The sequence below is a fragment of the Papaver somniferum genome, chromosome 6 (genome assembly GCF_003573695.1).
Source record: "Papaver somniferum cultivar HN1 chromosome 6, ASM357369v1, whole genome shotgun sequence".
Lineage (NCBI taxonomy): Eukaryota > Viridiplantae > Streptophyta > Magnoliopsida > Ranunculales > Papaveraceae > Papaver > Papaver somniferum.
The window spans coordinates 59514627-59536990 of NC_039363.1; the positions used below are offsets into that span (position 1 = coordinate 59514627).

Sequence of the window (22364 nt, forward strand, 5' to 3'; positions counted from 1 at the left end):
ATTACATGGGAGGCTGAACCCCATATTGGCCTCATTGGCTCATTCCGTGTTGGCTGCCTAATGCCATTAGCAATTACTCAATGCTTACACATAGTCGCAGCTCACAGGCCACAGCTCATATGACGTTTTCAGAATATTTCCAACAGCGACAAAGACGAAAATACCCCCAAAATACTTTAATCGCAAAATAAACAAACCGGTCTGGTAAAAAGACCCAATTGGTTGAAAGAATCTGATTGGGAATCTCATTCCTGCAACTCCAACTTTAATATAAAGACAATTTTTCATGAGCTGGAAATGAAAAGACATTATGATTTCCGCATGCACACCATAAACCCTAACTCAATACCGTTAGATCCGTAATACATCAAATACATCGTGCGGAGACTGAACATTCTGGAAACTGGAGTGTACGTGCAGCGGAGTACCGTCCGACCTTAGGTGGTTAAATAAAGAAATTCAACCCCCACCCAGTAACTTACTAGGGACTGCCGTATTCCTATTGGCTTGTTATTTCCCCCGCTTATTCCGGTAAATCAGAAACAGGGGAGAGATAAGAGAGATTCCACAATGTATAGAGAGTACTAGATAGATAGCACTCATAGCAGAGAGGGTACTAGTAGTGTGTGTGTGATAGAGATAGAGAGAGGGAGTGAGTTTCAGGAGACATGGACTTCCTGCTGGGATGGAGAGTATTTCCTCTTCTAACACTTCTCGCATCTTTCTTATTCTTCTTCTACATGAAAACCTCTTCTAAGGTTTCTCCCAATCTTGAGTCTGTTTTGTTATTAGTTCCCAATTCAATTTTTTATATTTTTCTTTTGATCTGGTGAAACTATATCTGTTTTAATTTCTATTTTTCTTAGTTTAATTTTAAAATTTTCTGAAATTCCGTTAATTTTTTTTTTTTGGTAAAAATTCAAATATTTATAAAGTGTTTTAGAATTTTGATATGTTTTTCTATGTATCTATTATGTTTGCATGATTCATGCATGTGTACAGTGCTCACATAATATGCGTTTGTGTTCTAAATTTTGTTATCTTCTGTTGTTTTGCAGCCCTCAAACAGTGAGTGTAGTCTTCTCCCTCATGATCGGTTCTGGATATTAAGTAATAACATAGTTACACCGACTGGTGTAATTTCTGGAGCAGGTTAGTCCAAAATAAGAAATCAATCTTATACGGAAAAGAGTACTAATTTTAGATTTAAATTTCTTCTTCTTCTTTCAGATTAGTAATAATATTCATTGTTTTGGCAATTGACAGTTGAAGTTAGTGGTGGGAACATTATATCCGTAGTTAAAGAAAATCAACAGTGGAAAATCAAAAGCAATGTGGTCGATTATGGGGATGCCGTTGTCATGCCAGGCTTAATAGATGTGTGAGAATGAAAAACCTAATCCGTTATGTTTCACTTGTAAATGATAAATTCATACACCAGGACTTGTTGTTTGTTTGAATTAATGACTTCACTGAGAGTATTTTCTAGATGGAAGTCTCATGAATGAACCATATCTCTAAATAAAAAAAGGACACTGAAAGAGGTGCATGGTTGTACCTTCAAAAACAACTCAACTTCTCACTGTAAGGACAAAATCGGATTTATGTATTGATTTATACTGATTAAAAGTATTTATCCATTGCAGGCATGCACATATTGATGAGCCGGGAAGGACTGAATGGGAAGGATTTTCTTCAGGGACTAAAGCAGCTGCTGCTGGTAAATGTTGAGCCATTTTACCCATATTTTGCTTTGAAAATCCAACTTGGATTGTGGATAATTCCTTATGATGGAGGCAGAAACTGATTAAGTAATATTTTTAATGTCGTGGAATACAGAGTCTTAAGAAGTTACTCTTATGTATGCAGTGTCTCTTCTCTGTTCACCCTAACTAACTTTCAATCTGAATAAAAATTGACTGTGATTTTTGCTTGCACAGGAGGTGTAACAACTTTGATTGACATGCCTCTCAATAGTTATCCCTCAACCGTGTCCGAAGAAACTCTAAAACTCAAGGTTTGGATGCTTAATTTAGCTAATTAATCACCATTTTGTTCCTATTTTCCAATCCGTATTTTTCTGAGCTTTCCTCATCTTTGAAATTGAAATTGATTCTAATGTACTTTTCTTGTTATTTTGGGCAATTTTGAATCAAGTCATATTTTCACTTTCTGCTGTCTCATTGGATTAGGTGGATGCTGCAGAAGACAAAATTTACGTTGATGTTGGTAAGCTCTTCAAAACTGAAAGTTATGCATCATACGTGGCATGCAATAGTGGTAACTAGTTTTAATTTGGTATAAGCAGGTTTCTGGGGTGGTCTAGTTCCCGACAATGCATTTAATAAAAGTGCTCTTGAGGGCCTTTTGAAGGCTGGTGTTCTCGGCTTAAAGGTAACTATGCTAAAGAGTTATCGACATTGTTAAACTTAAATCATATGCTTTGGCTGTAATTTCAGATTGCTGTTCCCTTTGGCACAGAGATTACAGATTTCATATTGGCATGATAAGGCTCATAGATAACCTGCATTTCATATTACTTGCTGGATTCTGAAAAAATTGTTTTTTTATATTCGTTTCAGAATTTCTCCAGATATGTCACTGATCTCTTTTTCTTCTCTGTTGCTGTTTGTGTGCAGTCATTCATGTGCCCATCAGGAATAAATGACTTCCCCATGACAAATGCAAGCCATATCAAGGTAAACCATTTTTACACCGGATTCAATTTCAGTATCTTAAACTTAAAGTGACTTGTTGGTGTTGTATTCTTCCCCTAATAATCATAATCAAACCCATTCTTGATTCTATTACTTCCTGCGTTTTTTCTTCTTTTCAATTTTTGATGTATATCGAACTGATCTTTTTTCTTTCCCTTCGTTTTATGCTTTACTTAATTGTAACTGTAGGAGGGATTGAATGTTCTGGCAAAGTACAAAAGACCTTTACTTGTACATGCTGAGGTTGAGCTGGATTCTGAAAGTGATTCCGAAGCAAGTGATGATATCAATGATGCTCGATCTTATTCCACATATCTTAAAACTAGGCCCCCATCATGGTGAGATACTGCTCAAATTTCAAAGTTCACTATGACAAACATCTAGATACTCAATACAAATAAAAGAATAAAAAGGATTTAGGTTCACGTCAGAGGTAAAGTAGCTCAGTTACCCCCTTGAACGAGCTAGTCATCACATTAACAGAGATGCCGTTTATTATTATTATCTCGTGTTTTACCAAACAAGGGTTATACCACCATCCTCTATTATCTTTCAGAAAAGTGACTCTAATTTAAACAAACTTCGGGCGTATAAGGATTATAGTATTCCAACTTTACCTTACTGTCAGCACTTATCTTCAGACTTCAGTTAATTAAGCATTTATTATTTTTCTGATCAGGGAAGCGGCAGCAATTAGGGAACTATTAGCAGTGACAAAGGACACAAGGACTGGAGGTCCTTCAGAAGGGTCTCACGTTCACATTGTTCATCTCTCAGATACAAGAGCTTCTTTAGATATGATTAAGGTATATGCCGCATCCCTTAAGAATTTAGCTCCTGATTCTATTCACCTATAGAAAGAAGACATTAATCCGAAACTATTACTCTCTGTAAAAAGACATTAATCCCATAGTATTAGATGTGGCCATTAATTTTTCTTCTTCAATCTACAATTTAATGCAGGGGGCAAAAAGCAGTGGTGATAGCTTAAGTGTAGAAACTTGCCCTCATTATTTAGCATTTTCTTCTGAAGAGATTCAAGATGGAGATACCCGTATGAAATGTTCTCCTCCTATTCGTGATTCGGCCAACAGAGAAAGATTATGGGATGCTTTAACGGTACACTTTTCGGTTGGATATGTTAACTGATAAAATTTTTACTTAGTAAAGCCTACTAATACTGATGGATGTTATTTCAGGAAGGGCATATTGACATGTTAAGTTCTGATCACTCACCAACAGTTCCTGAACTGAAACGTTTCGACGAAGGTGACTTTTTGAAAGCATGGGGTGGCATATCATCTTTGCAGGTAAGGAATAAGCAGTACATACATATAATTTTCATTTATTGGATTTGTTGCACAATGAACTTTCATATGTAATTTTATAAGGTACATGATTTATAAAGGGGATACCAGTTCTAGTAAGCGTTAATACCTTTTCATATAGGACAAAAAGATCCCACCGATCCTGGCCGTTGGATCGATGAAATGGTATCAGCACTTAGTAGGACTGGTATCCCCTTTATAAATTATGATTAGGTAAGTCCGACTAGTACAGTCACTAATAATACTAATTATTTTACTGTTGGAGTGAATGCAGTATGTTCTTCCAGTGACATGGTCGTATGGGAGAAAATATGGAATCACTTTGAATCAGCTAGCTTCATGGTGGAGTGAACGACCTGCTAAACTTGCAGGCCAGGACTTGAAGGTAATATTGTCGATTAGGTTTATTGATCAATGTAAAACATAGAGAAAAGCTTTCGAACAATTGCACCAGAAAAATGAATATGCAACACTGTTGTTGCAAACCTCGACAATGTCTTCTTTTTGTGTGACATAAAAAGATTTTTGCATGCTAATTCACCACCATATAATTGAAAATTGTGTGGAAAGCCATATATTTTGTACCAGTTTTATCACCCCAAACTTATTAAGCTGGGTTCGATGCAGGGGTCTATTGTAAGTGGAAATCATGCAGACATTGTCGTGTGGGAACCAGATACAGAATTTGAGCTCGATGACAACCATACTGCATACCATAAGAATCCAGTATGATTTTGTACTTGCTAAGCTTTCCTTAAACTTTGAATTTGATATGGTTCTTGGAGTAGCTTTGGCACTATCTTATCTTTCTCATTTTATCTGGATTCTGAAAATACATATACAGTGCTTCAAAAGCCCACGCCTGTACACTAAAATGGAACTACTTTGGTTTTGCTTGTTTATCTCAAAGATCATACTTATCTTACTTTACCGAACCTCTTTTTGTTGATAAATTTGTGTTTCTTTTTCTTTTTTTCTTTTTCTTCTGTGAATAGAGTATCTCGGCTTATATGGGGAAAAGATTATCAGGAAAAGTTTTGGCAACTTTTGTGAGAGGAAACCTTGTGTATAAAGAAGGGCAACATGCTCCTGTTGCATGTGGTGTTCCAATATTAGCAAAATAAATAAAAGTTTCATTAGGTGAGTCAGAACGCTTTAATTGGTAAATCATTTCTATTGTGGGTTTTGGGATTTATCTTTGTGTTTAATAACAAGATTGTAATTGAGATGTATTGTTTGTTTTGTTATGCAAATAGGTGGGCCGAAGTTTGCATGGATGGAATGTGTGCTAAGTATGCCTCCTTTCTCCAAATGATGTTGCCGTGTCTATGCATATTAGTAACTAGATTTCACAGATTTCTGTAGCACTATATGGATTACACCAATAGGCCAATACTTGTAAACCAGTATTATGATTGTAGTACTGGAAGTGTGCATAAAACTAGGGCATGAGGAGCAGTTGACATCTGGGTCTGTATCATAATTCATTGCCTCCAGAAAGAATTTAGAACTGGCTTCTCAAGCGTTATTGTTGAAACTTATAGATATTACCGATTTCAAAAGATAAATGTGTAAGTGAATAGTTACCGTTATTCTTGAATTACTTCACAGAATAGTTACCGTTATTCTTGATAAATGTGTAATTTAGACCATCCCGGAAGGTTCTAGCGATAAACATCTTGTCACTGGGTTCTGTTGGCAACAAATTTGCAACACGAATAGCATCTAAGCCCTCGTTATCATCAGGCATTCAGGCGGGCCATCTCCTGAAAGTTCCCCAACACCAAATCAAACAAAGAGGACGTTTGACATTGTTGTACCTCAGGGAAGATACGGCATATCGCTCACAAGCTCCGCCCAATTCATCACGCCTACCTCTGCGGTAGTAACACTTTGGTTGGTGTACACACACGCTGTAAAGATATAGTGGCATTGGCAACTCCTTTTCTTCCCTCCAATGGACCGGATAATGATAGAAAAATCAGAAACAAAGTAAACACTAAACAGAGCGAAATTCAAATCCACGAAATGCGTACCAAACCCTGACAAAACCCTAATTTTCATATTTTGCTAATGGAAAACTGCAATTGCTTCATTTCTTTCAAACCATCATTAAATTTCTTCCACTCGAGTCAAATTACTCTCAGAAACTCAAATTTCAGCTTCGAATGCTACCACAAAAATTGGAGTCAAGAAGATATCAGAGGATTTACAGAAAGAATCAGAGAAAATTCTAGAATGGATATCTGTTTGTTCTGAAGTTTCTACTTTCACTTCAACAAGTATGGGTAAATCCGTTGCTCTTAAAGGAGATATTCGTTTTGGTAAAAGTTTAGAAGAGAGCCAAAAACTATTGAATCAAACAACAGCTGCAGTTCTTCTTCCTCAGACATTGGATTTCTCTGGAATTGAATATATAACGGAAATTGTGAAGTCTTCTGTTGAACGTGAACGGAGAACTATCAGTGAACTTTGTTCCGTGAAACGAACTCTTCGTTCTGCCAGAGAGCTATTGGGACAGTTGGAGATAGTTTCATGCGATGAGGATTCTTCTATTAGGTATTTGGCAACTTAATTTATATATTGGATTTTAATGAAGGTTTTGTATTAGGTGGTTCTTGAATTTATTTTTCATTTTTTCATGTAACAATTCACAATGGGTTTTTTGTCAGTAGAATTAGTGGATGGATTAAGATTTTAATCTTGTTATAATGATCAGTTATCATGTCTTGGCAATAGTTTGTAGTGAAATGCATTGTTCGGTTCGATTCGCAATGACTAGTAGTTTATATATTCTTAGCTATTTCTTAAACCAAGAGGTATTTGCTTCTTTCTTGGTATAGGAATTTGAATTGTTAGTGTGTGATTTTCTGTCAGGTACTCTCTGCTTCTTAATATACTTGAGAACTGTAATTTCCTGAATGAATTGGAGCAGAAAATTGAATACTGTATAGATTGTAATCTGTCAGTGATCCTTGATCGAGCTAGTGAAGATTTGGGTAACATTAGGTCAGAAAGGAAGAGGAATATGGACAACCTGGAATCTTTGTTGAAGGATGTATCAAATATGATTTATCGTGCTGGGGCTATTGATAGTCCCTTGGTTACTAAGAGAAGATCAAGAATGTGTGTCGGTATTAGGGCAGCCTACAAGTCCATGCTTCCAGAGGGGTTAGTTTTGAACACTAGTAGCAGTGGAGCAACTTACTTTGTGGAACCCAGAGATGCAGTGGAGTTAAACAACATGGAAGTGCGTCTCTCAAATTCCGAGAGATATGAGGAGCTTGCCATATTGAGCTTTCTTACTTTAGAAATAGCGGAATCAGAATCAGATATCATGTATTTATTGGATAGAGTTCTTGAATTAGATCTTGCTTCTGCTAGAGCAGCATATGCTCGATGGATAAATGGGGTCTGCCCAATATTAGGCCAGACGAGAGAATCAGATAAAACAGGTGATTCGTTTTCAGTAGATATCGAAGGTATACGGCATCCTGTGTTCCTTGAATCTTCTCTTAGAGGTTCTTCTTCGGAAGCATCTAATTTCCCCGTGCCAATAGACATCAAGATTGGGTGTACGAGGAAGGTGGTTGTGATCTCAGGACCCAGTCTGGAGGTAAAACAGCTTCCATGAAGACTCTGGGATTAGCGTCTCTCATGTCCAAGGCCGGAATGTATTTGCCAGCTAGGAACGAGCCGAAGCTTCCTTGGTTTGATCTTGTTCTTGCAGATATCGGAGATCAACAGGTAGTAAATTATATTGTTTGAGGAAGAGAACATATATAACATATTTTGGATTTCTGAGGCTAATTTGGTATTATTCTGAAACTCTTCTTTTTTGGATTGAAGTCATTAGAACAAAGCCTCTCCACCTTTAGCGGACACATTTCACGTATCAGTAATATTTTGGAAGTGGCCTCAAAAGAATCACTGGTTCTTATTGATGAAATTGGTTGTGGCACTGATCCTTCTGAAGGAGTTGCTCTTTCTGCTAGCATCTTGATGTATATCAAAGATCGAGTGAATCTGGCTGTATTGACTACACATTATGCAGACTTAAGTAATCTAAAAGATAAGGATGCCCGGTTTGAGAATGCTGCAATGGAGTTTTGTTTGGAGACATTAAAACCAACTTATCGTGTACTTTGGGGAAGCATTGGAAATTCCAAGGCCTTGAGTATTGCTAAATCTATTGGTTTTGACCGGAAAGTGCTTGAACGTGCAAATATATGGGTTGATAAATTAATGCCGGACAAGCAGAAGAAAAGGAAAGGTTTGTTATACCAGTCATTGGCGGAAGAGAGAAATATATTGGAAGCCGAGGCCACAAAAGCTGCATCTCTTCATTCAGAAGTAATGAAAATTTATCACGAGGTATGCTTTAAAACTGTTGACCACACCCCTAGTATTTCGTCACTTTAGATTCACAAGTCTATAACTGTACCTACAATCAGTTTCGCCCTCCCTTTGTGAATTCTTATCTTTATTTTATTCCTTTAAAACTGTGGGTTGATAAATTAATGCCGGACAAGCAGAAGAAAAGGAAAGGTTTGTTATACCAGTCATTGGCGGAAGAGAGAAATATATTGGAAGCCGAGGCCACAAAAGCTGCATCTCTTCATTCAGAAGTAATGAAAATTTATCACGAGGTATGCTTTAAAACTGTTGACCACACCCCTAGTATTTCGTCACTTTAGATTCACAAGTCTATAACTGTACCTACAATCAGTTTCGCCCTCCCTTTGTGAATTCTTATCTTTATTTTATTCCTTTATTGGTGAAGATCCAAGAAGAAGCACGAGATCTTGTTAGGCGTGAGGCAACTCTAAAAGCAAACGAAATAAAAAAAGCGCAGCACGAGCTAAAAGCAGCTATGTCTCAGATAGAAGCTGTTGTTAGGGACTTCGACAACCAACTAAGTGCTGGCGAACCTGATGAGTTTAACTCAATGATCCGCAAATCAGAAGCTGCAATTGCATCAATTGCTGAAGCTCACCGTCCCACTGGGGATTACTCAATCACTGAAATTGAGGATACTTCTTATGTACCTCAAGTTGGAGAGCAAGTCCATGTAAAGGGACTAGGAAATAAGTTGGCTACTATAATTGAGGCACCCGGACATGATGGGATGGCTTTAGTGCAGTATGGGAAAATTAGAATTCGTGTGAAAAAAAGCAATATAAGAGCTCTTCCATCTGATAAGAGTGAAACGGCTACTGTTGCACTTCCGAAAAGACTAGTAAGTTTTAAAATTGTTCTTGATGAACTTCCTGTTCTCACCGGCTTCTCATTTTCTAGTTTTAGTATCTTAGTTCGTACTTTAACTTCTCTCATTGTCCAAAGGGTTTACTATGTAACCAGTATTTTTTAGCACTACCATTGTAGAACATATAGTGTTGCTGTTTTATAAGTGTATTTACAAGTGTTAGGGTTGTAAGGCCCTATACTCTGGAAAAGGTGGTATATCGAAGTACCATTACCCAAGCAGAAACCTCTTATCTTCAAATTAGTATATGCTGCATAGATTATAATCCATTTGAATTCTAATGCAATTTGCAGGGACAGTTGCATAGAAAATCTGCTCCAATCAAAATCAACCAAAATGGGGAGGTACCTTATGGACCGGCAATACAGACGTCGAAGAACACTGTGGACCTACGTGGTATGAGAGTTGAGGAAGCTTTGAGAGAACTCAGCATGGCATTATCAGCAACTAGGCCAATGGAGGTACTCTTTGTTATTCATGGGATGGGGACTGGGGTCGTTAAGGAACGGGCGCTCGAGTTGATGAGTAAACATCCTCGTGTAGCTAAATTTGAACAGGAAAGTCCTATGAATTATGGCTGTACAGTTGCTTATATAAAATGAAAATGAAAATGAAAATATTGTTTCTTTATGCTTACCAACTTTGGCTGTTGAGTCCATGAACTAGGTTGCTGTCGGAAAAGATTGCATCCTGCAGTTTCACTTTGGCTGTTGAGTCCATCAACTAGTTTGCTATCAGGAAAGATTGCATCCTGCAGTTACCACTTTAGGCAATACTGTCTACAAGGGCAATACTAGAGCAACCACCTTTTCTCTGGTTTATGCTCAGCTGCTTTGTAGGTGGTGATTTGAAGCGAACTGTAAGCAATTTGACCTTTCATTTTCCGGGTGTGAAAGAAGTGTAAGAAAAATTTGGCAGGGGTGTATGAAGAAGAAACTGGGTGGAAGTAAAAACATTCTGTGGAAATAGAAACTAGACAACTACATAAATCTGAGATTTTCCCGGGAAATGAAACATCAAGACAAAAGAAATGCTGCTAAAAGGGAAGAACTGAGGAAGGCAACATTGGATTTTTGTCCTGCCAGGTGACTCTGTCTTTGAGATGAAGAAAAGAGAATCTTCAACGACAAAAATCAAAACCCCAAATTTTTATTATATCCAGAGGCAGAGATCTAGATACTGTTGAGTTTTTATTTGGAAACCATTTTTCTTATTATTATATGCAATTTGTGTTTATATCTCTGTTTTGGTTTCTTAGGTTAAATGTAAAATAGTAGACATGTTTGCACGTGAAGACAATTTCCAAGTTATTTATTTTGTTTTTATGTTTCTTGAAGGTCTAAACTCTAGAATTTGCTCATTTAGATAGAAAAATTTACTGGTTGAAGATGATCTGTATCACCAAGGCGAATAATCTGCAGCAAGGTCGTTCTTTTAAATGGAGATTTCTTTTTAAAGTTTCTCGGATTTGTTCTGGAAAGCCTCATTACTTTGGATATTGAAAATTTCAGAGTAAATGATGGATACAATGTTCAATGACTGAAAACTGGTACTTAGTTCTGTACAGGTTTTGTGAGCGTCAATGTATATTTACTCATTGTGGCCATGTCGAAATAAGGTTTAAGTAACGATTTGAAGGGGTTTTCTATTGTTAAGCAGAAGCTTTATATCTGTACTAGTGGTGTTTCAAAGGTATTTCTGGTTGAATCTTAGAGTAATAGATACTACATCCAATTGGGATTACGAAAATTGTCAGTTCACGATGGACGAAGACAACGAGGAAATGCGATCCTTGTATTTTACACCAACTTGGTCTGTTGCCACCGTATTGACGGTTTTTATAGCTGTTTCATTGCTTTTGGAGCGGGCAATTCACCATTTAAGTTCTGTAAGTAAAAATTTGCTTTTAGCATCATCGTGTGCCTTATCTTTATGTGAAGAGCATCAAACATTTAGTTGTAATGAACCTCTACTGCTGCACTTTCTTAGGTTTTCTGAGTTCAATGTCATTGATCCTTAATGTTTTCATCTTTGAAACTCTAGGATGCTTTAGTATTTGCCATCCTTAACCAATGTTCATGATTTCAGTGGCTGCAGAAAACCAACCGGAAACCTTTATACGAGGCTTTAGAGAAAATGAAAGAAGGTAAGTTATCCAGTGTGGAAATGCATTATTCTCGAGACACTTTATCTTGAGGCATCCCTCAGTGATGCTGTTTTATGTATTACAAGTGCAAATAGATACCATTCATGTGTAATTTCTGTAGATAGGGGTGCTTTTCATCCTAGCGTTCTGCTAGCCTCATTTTTTCAGGTTCTTTCCTACAGAGTTGATGTTGCTCGGATTTATGTCACTCCTCCTTACAGCGACCTCGAGATTGATTTCAAGTATTTGCATTCATACTAAGTACTACGAGGGCACCTTCTCTCCATGCAGCAGAGCTGAAATTGAAAAAGCGGATGGAGATTCTCATGAAGGCCGTAAGCTATTTATGGGTTCTGTTCTTCACCACTCCCTTCGGAGAGGGTTGAGTGAGTCGAAAGGAAATACCTGTGAAAAGGCATGTCATTAGGCCCCTTAAAAGTTATTTTATTGAAGTTCTTTGGTCATCTCAGTGTATTTCGACTTGTTTGTGGCACTGCATATGGCAGAAAACTATTTCTCTCAGTAAGCTTTCTTCTCAGTTCTTCTTTAACCTTTGTTTACTATTTTGGAATGTCATCTTTTATCCAGAACTATGAGCCCTTTGTTTCATACGAAGGTTTGGAGCAGCTGCACCGCTTTATCTTTATCATGGCAGTAACGCATATATTATATAGTTGCTTAACAATGTTGCTAGCAATTGTAAAGGTGAACTCTTAACGTCAAGTAAAGCTATCTACTTTCTAACCCTGCTTTGGATTTGTAGGAACTGTTTTATGTTTTGCTTGGCTTAGGGTACTTGAGTCCTGCACTTAACAGATATGAATATTTTCAATGTGGTCAAGTGCATTATACTGATAAAATGGTTATCTGATTAATAATATACGGTTTTGCTTCTGTAATCTGTACCAGATACATAGCTGGAGGACATGGGAGGATGAGGCCCATCAGTTAGACACTGATGCATTTCCTGGTAAGCTCTTTAGGTATGTTAAGTGTAAAACAATTGCTTCGATAAAGCATAACTACTTATTGTACATAGCTGGCGTAGATTATCGCCCGAAACTCATTAACTCAGCTAATCCCACAATCTCTTGTTTACTTCATGCATTATTTATACAGAAATAATGATTGGCATACGAATAAAAGATCATGTGATATTACAATCCACTTTCCAGTTATGCAAACTTTAATTAGGAAAATTAATGTGAATTTGGTGAATCATACAATTCAAAATATCTTCTTTTAATTTATATATAATTACTGGTTAATATTTTCTTCTTTTCCTATAGTTTGATAAAATTGCGAATTTGCAGCACTCTGTTAGCTAGTAGTTTTTGTTTTCTTCCAATTTATGTTTATGCGCATAAAGTGAATGGGGAATCCACTTAGGCTTCATTGGTGAGTGGGGTTATAAATGACAAGCATTTTCTGTTCCTGTTTCTTTACAGAAACTGCTACAGAATCAACAATGAGAAGGCAATCAAATCTTGTGAAATTTCATTCGTCAAACCCTTGGAGTAGAAATGGACTTCTTGTTTGGTTGGTGAGTAAGCCTTTAGTTGAATACTTCAATCCCGATATTTAGCTGCGCTAGTATTCACATTTCCAAGTTCAGCTAGGGCCTGTTGATTCTGATTTTGCTCATTTCAGTCCCACCTGTAAGCACAACCTTTAGAGATGGCAGTAGTATGTCATAATTAAAGTTATATTGTTCTACAACTTCTTATTTGTGGTTGATTATGGTGCAGGTTTGTTTTTTCCGACTATTTGGCCAATCCGTTCGTCGGACTGATTACCTTACTCTTCGTTCAGGATTCATCGTGGTACGAAATACCTTTTTGCTGGTAGATTTATGTCACCTATCTAGACCATGGGTTCTTTGCAGATGACTTGGTTGCATGTTAAGCACTTGTTACGTAGTCGGATGGGTAGAATTTCATTCCACCGTAGCGCATTTCTATTACTATATTATTTAATGTAATAGACTGTATCCTTTTCTCATTTATTCTGGTTTCTGTAATTGCAGAATCACAATCTTGCATCGAGATATGACTTTCACAGCTATATGGTTCGTTCTATGGAAGAAGAATTCCAAAGGATAGTTGGTGTAAGGTGAGCTACAATTCCATACTATTTCTTGGAAGTATCTGACAATAACTCAAGTGCATCCGTATGACATGATGGGATATGAACTCACTTGGAAAATTGCAGAAATTGTTCTGCTCCAGTTGAATGATTCAACATTGTATTTTGGAGTAGTATCGGTTATTCGTTTTCCTGTCAGGTCAAAGCTGGTAGCTTGTTCTTCTGATAACGCTGGACCACACAGGTCGAGCCACCCAAATACAACAAAACCCTAATGCACTTGTAACCTGCCAGTTTGGGTGCAAGATCCATAGCCGCTTTAAGTCCAACCTACAGGGCACTTGTACTTCATGCCCATTTGTAGTCCTTATAAACTTCTAGCTAGCTAACCTCTTCTTGATTTTATGGCAGTGTACCGCTATGGGGATTTGTTGTTGCTTTCATGCTTTTTGATGTCGATGGTACGCAGTTTTTTGTGGTTTTCTTACTACCACTATTACAAACCTTGGCTGATTTGTTAGTGGCTTTTATGTATTCCAAGATAGATAAAAGTTATAGTTGACGAACAATCCGTCTATTTTTACATCTTCTATGCAGGGGCTGATCTTTATTTCTGGTTAGCCATCATACCCATAGCTGTAAGAACTTATTCCCCTCCAAAGCTTGGCGGTGTACGGCAACATACACTACATATAACTAAATACACAGTACTGAAGGTTTAGTCTTGTGCAGCTTGTTCTGGTGTTGGGTACAAAGCTTCAACAGATTATTGCAACCTTGGTATGGGAAAATGCTGGTGTAACTGGATTCTTCTCAGACACACGGTTGAGGCCTCGGGATGAACTTTTTTGGTTTAAGAAACCAAGGTTTATCTTGTCCTTGATCCATTTTGTTCTATTCCAGGTTGGCTTTTTCAGAATCCACAACTTGACTTTATTATTATAAGTCATTCAAATATAATAAATTGGCAAAATTTGACTGGCTCGATCCTTCTCTTTTTAAATGCAGAATGCGTTTGAGCTGGCTACATTTTTGTGGTTCTGGGTACTTTCTTTTCGCTGTTAAGTAAGTTACATTCCTGTGTGAGACTAGATGTGATTTGTGCTGATATTTTTGTTGCTTGATTGATTGTACAGTGGCAATTTGGATATCACTCCTGCTTCACTGAAAATCAAGGGTTTGTATACACACGCCTCGTTTTGGGGTATGCATTTACCACTGTTATAATGTTGCTTTTATAGGTCTTTTATTTTGTAAGAATTTACTGGAACGTATTGTACACTTACTCTTCTCGTTGGCATCTGGTTAGGTTTGTTGGACAGATCTTTTGTAGCTACAGCACTTTGCCACTATATGCACTAGTTACTCAGGTAATCCTTTCTCTTCAACATGTTATTCTAACCATTTACGTCCTTCAAAAGTTAGCAAAAGTGATATCTTCAGTCACATACGTTACTTTTATTTGTGTTTTTTTTTTTTTTTTGCAGATGGGAACAAATTACAAGGCAGCATTGATTCCGGATAAAATAAGAGAGACAATACATGGATGGAACAAGGAAACAAAGAAGAGAAGGCGGCGTGGTATCCTCCACGATGACAGTACTGTGCACACAGATACTAGCACAGTAATTTCCATTGACGATGTTGATGGTGAGTTTCAGAGTCCTTCCCCTGGAAGACATCACACTATCGAGTTAAAACCTATCTCTACTACTGTTAGAATCAAGCATTCTGCATTTGTTGATGAAGGTTCGAGCAGAGTTGGTACACCTCTTCTTAGAACCTCAACATCTATTTGTTCTCCATCTTACTCTGAGATGCCAAATGAAGAAATTTCAAGGTCCCCGTCAATGCCACATCAAAGAAGAGGATCAATGTAACAGATAGCATTTCAGTAGGATATTTCAATTTGTTGAGTTGTTCTGTCTAGACTCTAGAGAGTTAATTGCGGAAATCCGATAGTACTACCATCGTTAGTTCACAGGTGCAATAGATATTCAAAGTAATTGTTGTATGATGCCTTCAAGTTTTAAGTGGCTATAGAGAATCAAAAATAAACTATTCACAGTCTGATCAGTACGTACAGCAGGAAAAACTGAATATTATAAATTTTTTGATGCCATTAAATCATCCGGAGTTCGGACATCAACAACAGGATTCCCAAAACAAAAACAAAAAAGTTAAAGTTTTGAATGGACTGGTTTTTGAATCGTTATTCTTTTCTTAGCTCATCAATAAAATAAAAGTTGCCCTCTTTCTTATACCAGCAGTGAGTGCTAATGGGTTCCTGAAAACCTTAGTTAATTCGGAGTTGCCTTTTTATACGTTTGATTATTGTTGCTCGAAACATTGAATTACACGCCTTGATAAGATTATATGGGAATTAGATGCCAGGAATGAGCATAGCTGCATAGGTATATTCACCTTGAACACGGTAGGAACTATTTTTTTTTTCTTGCGTTAAAAATGTGTGAAAAGCAGCAAAATTTCTTCTCCCCTCAAAATTTTCCAACATGGAAAAAGAGTCATCCACTGTTTCATCAGCTTTACTGCTAGGTTTGTGTTCGACCTTTTTAATGAATTGGTAAGTTTATACTATTTTATTAGTGGAAATGTTATAAATATCCTCCATTTTGGTCGATCTTATACAAATCCTATCAAGGAGTAAAAAATAATTTTTTTTGAAATCAACTTGAGAAAGTTGCTTCATTTTTTTTTGAAGCAACTTGTACTAGTTTATCTCCTTCCACAACATCCAGCAGATCGCATAGTGAATTATTTTCCAAATCTCTCTAGCTCTACCATTCATAACGCTTGTTTTCCAAGCATCAAAAAGTTGCAGTGACGTGGCTGGCAATGGCCAAGAAATCTTGAAGGTTATGATAAAGTAGTCCCAAATCTCGAAAAAATAGGCACAATGCATGAACATATGCTCAGCTGATTCCTTTTCAGTGTTACATAGAGGACACAGGTCATTCTCGATATCCATATCTCTGTGAATCAACATATCTCTAGTGGGAAGAGAGTTATGAAAGGTTGCCCATAAGATAAAGCTAACCTTGTGTGGAACATTGCTCTTCCAAAGATTTTGCTCAAAATTGCACGCCTCATAATCACCAGCTAAGATCTCGTAGCATCTTTGTGTGTTGAAATTCTCCATGATGGTCATCTCATCTTCTGCATCCACTAGAGTTGGTAGAAAAGAGAGATCTCGTTTGAGCAAATCCCACTCGAGTTGTTCACTCGCATCCAAAGTTTTCTTAAAAGCAGAATTCCAACAAGTTGCACCAAGCATGTCAGAAATAGAAGCATCCTTGTCTTTAACAGCTTGAAACACTATTGGAATAACTCTAGCAAACAACCTCTGTTCAACCATATATATCCTTCCAGACGAATACCCTTCCCGTTTCTAACAGTAAAGCTAGCAATTTTCTGCACTTCTGGAACAAGGTTAACCACATTTTTCAAAGGCTTCTACATTGAGGATGATTATCAACATCTGGAACCGGTAACTCACTATTTCTTTTAAACTTTTGATGAATAATCTTGCTCCATATAGTGTGCTTAGATTTAGAATATCTCTAAATCCATTTGGTATGCAATGCATGGTTTGTTGTTCTTAAATTCCTCACACCCAAACCCCCATTCTCCTTAGGCATGCAAATCTTAGACCAAGCCACCCATACTAGCTTTCTTCTACCTTCTACATCCCCACAGAAGAAATTCCTCATTATCTTGATCATTCTCTTTTCCACACTAATATGAAGGTGAAATAAAGAAAGATAGTAGATTGGAAAACTTTCAAGACAACTTTTGATAAGAGTAATTCTTCCTGCTTTATTTAATTTCCTATTCTTCCATGTAGCAAGCTTTTGCTCCATTCTCACCAAAACATACTCCCAAACATAAGTACTTCTCCAGTGAGCTCCAATTGGCATTCCTAAATAAGTAAAAGGTAATTTCTTAGTTTTGCAACCAAGTTCCTTAGAAAGAGCACCAATAACATTGTCAGCACCAACACTAATCATAGTGCTTTTCTCCAGGTTTAACTTCAAGCCTATGTAGACTCAAAAACAACCAAAATAATGAGAAGTCTTCTAACCTCATCAACACTTGCATATAAGAAGATAAGAGTATCATCTGCAAACTACAAATGAGATATCATAGTTCCATGATCCATGACATTAAAACCAGTTAACTGACCTCTAACAACTGTATCATTAATAAGCTTGGAAATAATCTCCACAACTAGCAAGAAAAGATATGGAGATAAGGAGTCTCCTTGTCTTAAACCTTTGCTAGATTTAAACTTCTCTGAAGAGCTATCATTCACCAAAACATACAAGTGTGTATAAGTAAATACAGTAGAAGAATTTTGGCAAATACAGTAAAAAAAAGTTAAACAAAAAAAAAGATATCCACAAGAAAAGTATGTTAAAAAGGTGAAAATTAAATACCCAAACTCAGTTTCCACAAAATACTTTTTTTTTCCTACAGAAGCTCAGTTTCCATCACTCATCTCTTAGCTATAATGAGGAACACATCTGTTCCACTCGCTCGTCAAGTCAAGCGAATTTGCCATATTTAAACTAAGCTAGTCGTCTTGCGTTATATCAAGCCAAAACACCTAGCATAGTGCTCGATGTTAGAACGCGAATGTAGGTTGTTTTTTTTAATAAGAAAAGATAATTCATTAATAACTTTTAAGAAATGTTTACACTCAGTTCATCTCTAAGAAGAGATTTCAGCCAAGTTGAAAACGTTGTAAGCCAACATTCATCATTCCTAAAAATTCCATCCCTTCTTGCTAGGCTATTAGCCACCTCATTAGATTCTCTATGCACAAATGTGCATTTCCAATCTCTAAAACTGACTAAAAGATTTCTACAATCTTGAATTACATTATTATTAGTCCATTGGACACTTCCTACACTACCATTTATAGCATTAACTACGTTGATGAAATCTCCATCCAGGTGTAACTTCTCAACAGCAGAAGCTTTTGCCGACTTTATGGCTTCCAGTGCTGCTAGAGCTTCCGCATGTTCCTCATCTTGAGCTAACCCCGAGATTGACTGCGCACCTCCACAATGCCTTACATCAGAGAACAACAGTAGTCATATACCCATGTGTTTGTTACCTTTCAAAAATGAAGCATCAAAATTTAATTTGTGAAACCCATTTTCTGATAATTGCCACAGTTCTATTCTGTCTAGAGCTTGGTCTTCCACTCCTAGAATTCATGAAATTTAAATTCCAATCATTTAGCTCCTTAGTTACTTGAGCTACTAGTTGAGATATTTGAACTGATGCATTATCAAAGACAACTGAACATCTAAGCTTACATATCTGCCAAATGGAAAAACTAGCAAACTTTACAAATTTCTCTTGTTCATCTTCTGATTCATTACTACTTTGAAACTAACTTTTAATCCACTCATGCAGATTAACATTTAAAATTCTTCCTGCAATGTTAGTATCAAGAGCAAACCATGTTCTTTTAGTGACTTCACAATCAATGAAAATATGGTTGATTGTTTCATCTTCATGTGCACATAAGGGACAAAGACTACTTATTGAGTTCACATACCTAGCAAGTTTGCTCCTCAAAGTAACATAATCATTCATACATTTCCATAGAAGGTGTTTAATCTTATGTGGAATGTCTAATTTCCATAAAGATTTCCAGGGAAAATTACTAGTTTCACCATTATAAATTTCATGCATAAGACATTTGTATGCTGATTTCACACTAAACTGACCATTATGGGTTGGAGACCACCTTAAGACATCCTTACCAGAGAGAGGAATTCTGACATTACATATGTCATTAACAGTAGCTGTGTCAAAAAGACAATTTAAAGTAGCTACATCCCACTTACCTGTTACCTGCACAATCAGTTGGTTAACAGTTTTCATGTTACTAGAAGCAAAAGAAGCATTAAGTAGAGAATTCTCATTTGGTATCCATTTGTCTTTCCAAATCTCAATAGAACTACTGTCCCCAACTTCCCAACAATAGTGCTTTCTAACCAGTTCTAGACCCCTACATATGCCTTTCAAGAACCAATACATTGACTCAGAGTACTCTGCATGAATATAATTAGAATTTATAAAGTATTTATGTTTGAGGATCTGCACCCATAAGGCACTAGGCTCATTAAACATCCTCCAAGATAAATTAAAGAGCAATGTTGAGATGTTCAGTTTTTCTTATGTTTAAGCCACCTAGTTCTATAGGTTTATTCACAGTGTCCCAACTCCTAGGATAGTAACCCTTGGCAGTACCTTTTTACTCCAAAAGAACTTCATATGGATAGTATCTAATCTATCAGTAATTTTTTTAGGCATAGGGAAAACAGAGAGATGATGAGCAGCAAGAGTTCCTAGAGTAGATTTAATTAAGACAGTTCTACCTAGTTGGTTAAGATATTTACCTTGACAAGTTTCTAGTATACTTTCACAAAATTCCTCAATATGTTTAAAAGTTACCATTTTATCCCTCTGAAGCAGCAAAGGCATACCTGGGTACTTATCAACTAATCCTAAGTTTTTAATTTTAAGAATATCAAGGATTTGAGACTTAACTCTAGGTTCAGTTTTGGGACTAAAAGAAATTCGTGACTTATCAAAATTTATGACTTGGATAGAATGCTTACTGAAATTTTCAAGCATCAACTCTAAGTTTTTAGCACCTTGGACTGAGGCACTGGGAAACACAAGACAATCATCAGCACTGGTAATCCCCTGAATATTGTTTTTATGTTCAACACCAATGAGCAATTTAGATAGCACATCCATACAAATAATGAAGAAATAAGGGGACAATGGGTCGCCCTGTCTAAGACCCCTTGTGGGATAATAAACATCTTCAGGTGCACCATTCAGTAGAATAGAAGTTGACACAGTTGAAACACATTGTTCAATAAGATTACATCAATGATCATGAAATCCCAGTTTTCTTAAAATATCAATTACGAATTTCCATTCTATCCTACCAAAGGCCTTGGAAATGTCAAGTTTAATAGCCATTAACCCAGATTTAGTTCTTTTTTTCCTCATTGTATCAACCATTTCATGAGCTATAAAAATGTTATCTATTATTTTCCTTGAAGAAAGGAAGGAAGATTGGTAAGGAATAATGAACTTATCCATTATAGTTTTAAGTCTACTATCTAAGAGTTTAGTGATTATTCTATAACTCACATTACTTAAACTTATAGGCCTAAAATCTGCAGGTGTCTTAGGAGCATTGTTTTTAGGAATAAAAGACACAAAATTATGATTCATCTGTTTTAGAAGATGTCCCGAATGGAAAAAAGCTCTTAACCATAACTATAGTATCAGCACCAACTGTATCCCATATTTGCTGGTAGAATCCAGGTAGGTATCCATCAGGTCCTGGACTAGTCCAAGGTTGCATTTGCCAAATAATAGCTTTTATCTCTTCATCATAGGGGGTGAATCAAAAACTCATTCTCCTCTGTGGTAATACATGACTCTAAGATATCAAGAAAGCTACTGTCCCTAAGAGGATTTGTAGTTCTACTCATCTTACTAAAATGGTCTCTTAATTCATTAGCTATCATGCTTTTATCAGTCAACCAAATGCCAATGCTACTTTTCGGACAATCAAGTTCTATTTTTTCCTAAATTTGACTTTATCATGAAAACATTTTGTATTTCATCATCAAATGTCAATACATTTTCTTTAGCTCTTTGCATATAATTTTCCTGTCTCACACTATACCGGTATTTTAAAGATTCCTCTAAGCTAGCTTTGAGGTTAACACTAGTAGAGTCTAACATGTTACTAGAAACACCCTCTATATGTTTCTGTATTTCATTTATGTGGGTCTGAAAGATGCCAAAATAATTCAGATTCCAATTCCTAAGTGCCACCTTAACATTAGACAGACATTTAGTATGTTTGTAAGCATTGGACCCATTTTCATTAGTTCTCCAATTTGCAATTATAACATCTTTACAAGTGTGCTATCTTTTGTAAACGAGTTTCTCCTTGAGCTCTGCTCCGTCATTGTGACGTAGAAAAAAAATTCTTTCTCCTGATGCAATTCAACGTTCATATTAGCAAGCTCAAATCTATCATTTTTACCTATCTCTTCTTAACAATATTTGGGATTCTAGTGCCTATCACTAAGAACATCACAGTGTTCATATTTACTCTTCCCATTCTATTGTTACTGAAATCAAAAGAACAATAAAAATAGACAATCAACTTCAAACAAAACAAACCAACACCAAGCACAAGTCTAGTACTACAGAAATTCCAAACATTTACAAGGTCATAACCAGGGTAATTACATTCAAGGAAAGAAAAACAAGCAAAAAATTAATCTCACACATCCTAAAGTCCTTCAATTTCATCACAACCCCCTTTATACAATCAAAAATCAAGGTTGCAACTTTTCCATCTGCTAAGAAAAGTTCTACTATTACTTCTACTTCAACTCTTCAAGCTGCCTTCCGACCCATGCATTTGTCATCAACAGTATCCCAAAATAACAATATGCATTACAAAATAGAAACCCCTAATACCCATCAAACAAAAAACCACAAAAGATCTTTCCACCAAATGATAGCCATTGAAACTCCCTTCTCCAGCACTTCTTTAGCAACAGTAAATACCATCATTTTCCTCACAAATTTTCACGAAGATGTTCAAGAGAATTTTTGACTGATAAGTCTAAATATTCTAGTTCAAGGGGAATTGATAGTACCTTCCGGACAATCATTCAGAATCGTCCTCATCATCCTCACTGTCACTGGTGTAGTTCAACTCATCAAAGACATAATAAAGA

At 36.5% G+C, this 22364-nt stretch overlaps 2 protein-coding genes and 1 pseudogene across 3 annotated transcripts; 2 read left to right on the top strand and 1 right to left on the bottom strand.

Moving 5' to 3' along the window:
• The first annotated feature begins 470 nt into the window (after window positions 1–470).
• On the top strand, window positions 471–10641 carry LOC113290835 (annotated as a pseudogene).
• Window positions 10642–10767: 126 nt separating this feature from the next.
• LOC113287694 (MLO-like protein 11) lies at window positions 10768–15671 on the top strand. Of its 2 annotated transcripts, XM_026536516.1 has the most exons (16): window positions 10768–11199; window positions 11400–11457; window positions 11640–11872; window positions 12046–12162; window positions 12367–12427; window positions 12906–13000; window positions 13206–13280; window positions 13484–13569; window positions 13954–14003; window positions 14140–14180; window positions 14275–14445; window positions 14551–14586; window positions 14679–14746; window positions 14852–14912; window positions 15030–15192; window positions 15292–15671. In XM_026536516.1, the coding sequence occupies exons 1-16, from the start codon at window positions 11074–11076 to the stop codon at window positions 15420–15422; spliced, it is 1572 nt and encodes a 523-aa protein (XP_026392301.1). In that variant the 5' UTR covers window positions 10768–11073; the 3' UTR covers window positions 15423–15671. The 2 variants fall into 2 exon arrangements, with proteins under 2 accessions (XP_026392301.1, XP_026392300.1); XM_026536515.1 differs by having other exon boundaries at window positions 15030–15671.
• Window positions 15672–16273: 602 nt separating this feature from the next.
• LOC113290836 lies at window positions 16274–16918 on the bottom strand. Its single transcript, XM_026540428.1, has one exon. It carries the CDS (start codon window positions 16916–16918, stop codon window positions 16274–16276), a length of 645 nt encoding a protein of 214 aa, XP_026396213.1.
• Between the last annotated feature and the right edge of the window lie 5446 nt (window positions 16919–22364).

Bases quoted from the DNA above. Each gene is read 5' to 3' on its own strand.
- LOC113287694 (XM_026536515.1), top strand. From the start codon at position 11,074: ATGGACGAAGACAACGAGGAAATGCGATCCTTGTATTTTACACCAACT. The intron at 11,873-12,045 runs GCATGTCATTAG...TCTTTTATCCAG, and splicing joins AAGGAAATACCTGTGAAAAG to AACTATGAGCCCTTTGTTTC. The intron at 12,428-12,905 runs GTAAGCTCTTTA...GTTTCTTTACAG, and splicing joins AGACACTGATGCATTTCCTG to AAACTGCTACAGAATCAACA.
- LOC113290836 (XM_026540428.1), bottom strand. From the start codon at position 16,918: ATGGTTGAACAGAGGTTGTTTGCTAGAGTTATTCCAATAGTGTTTCAA.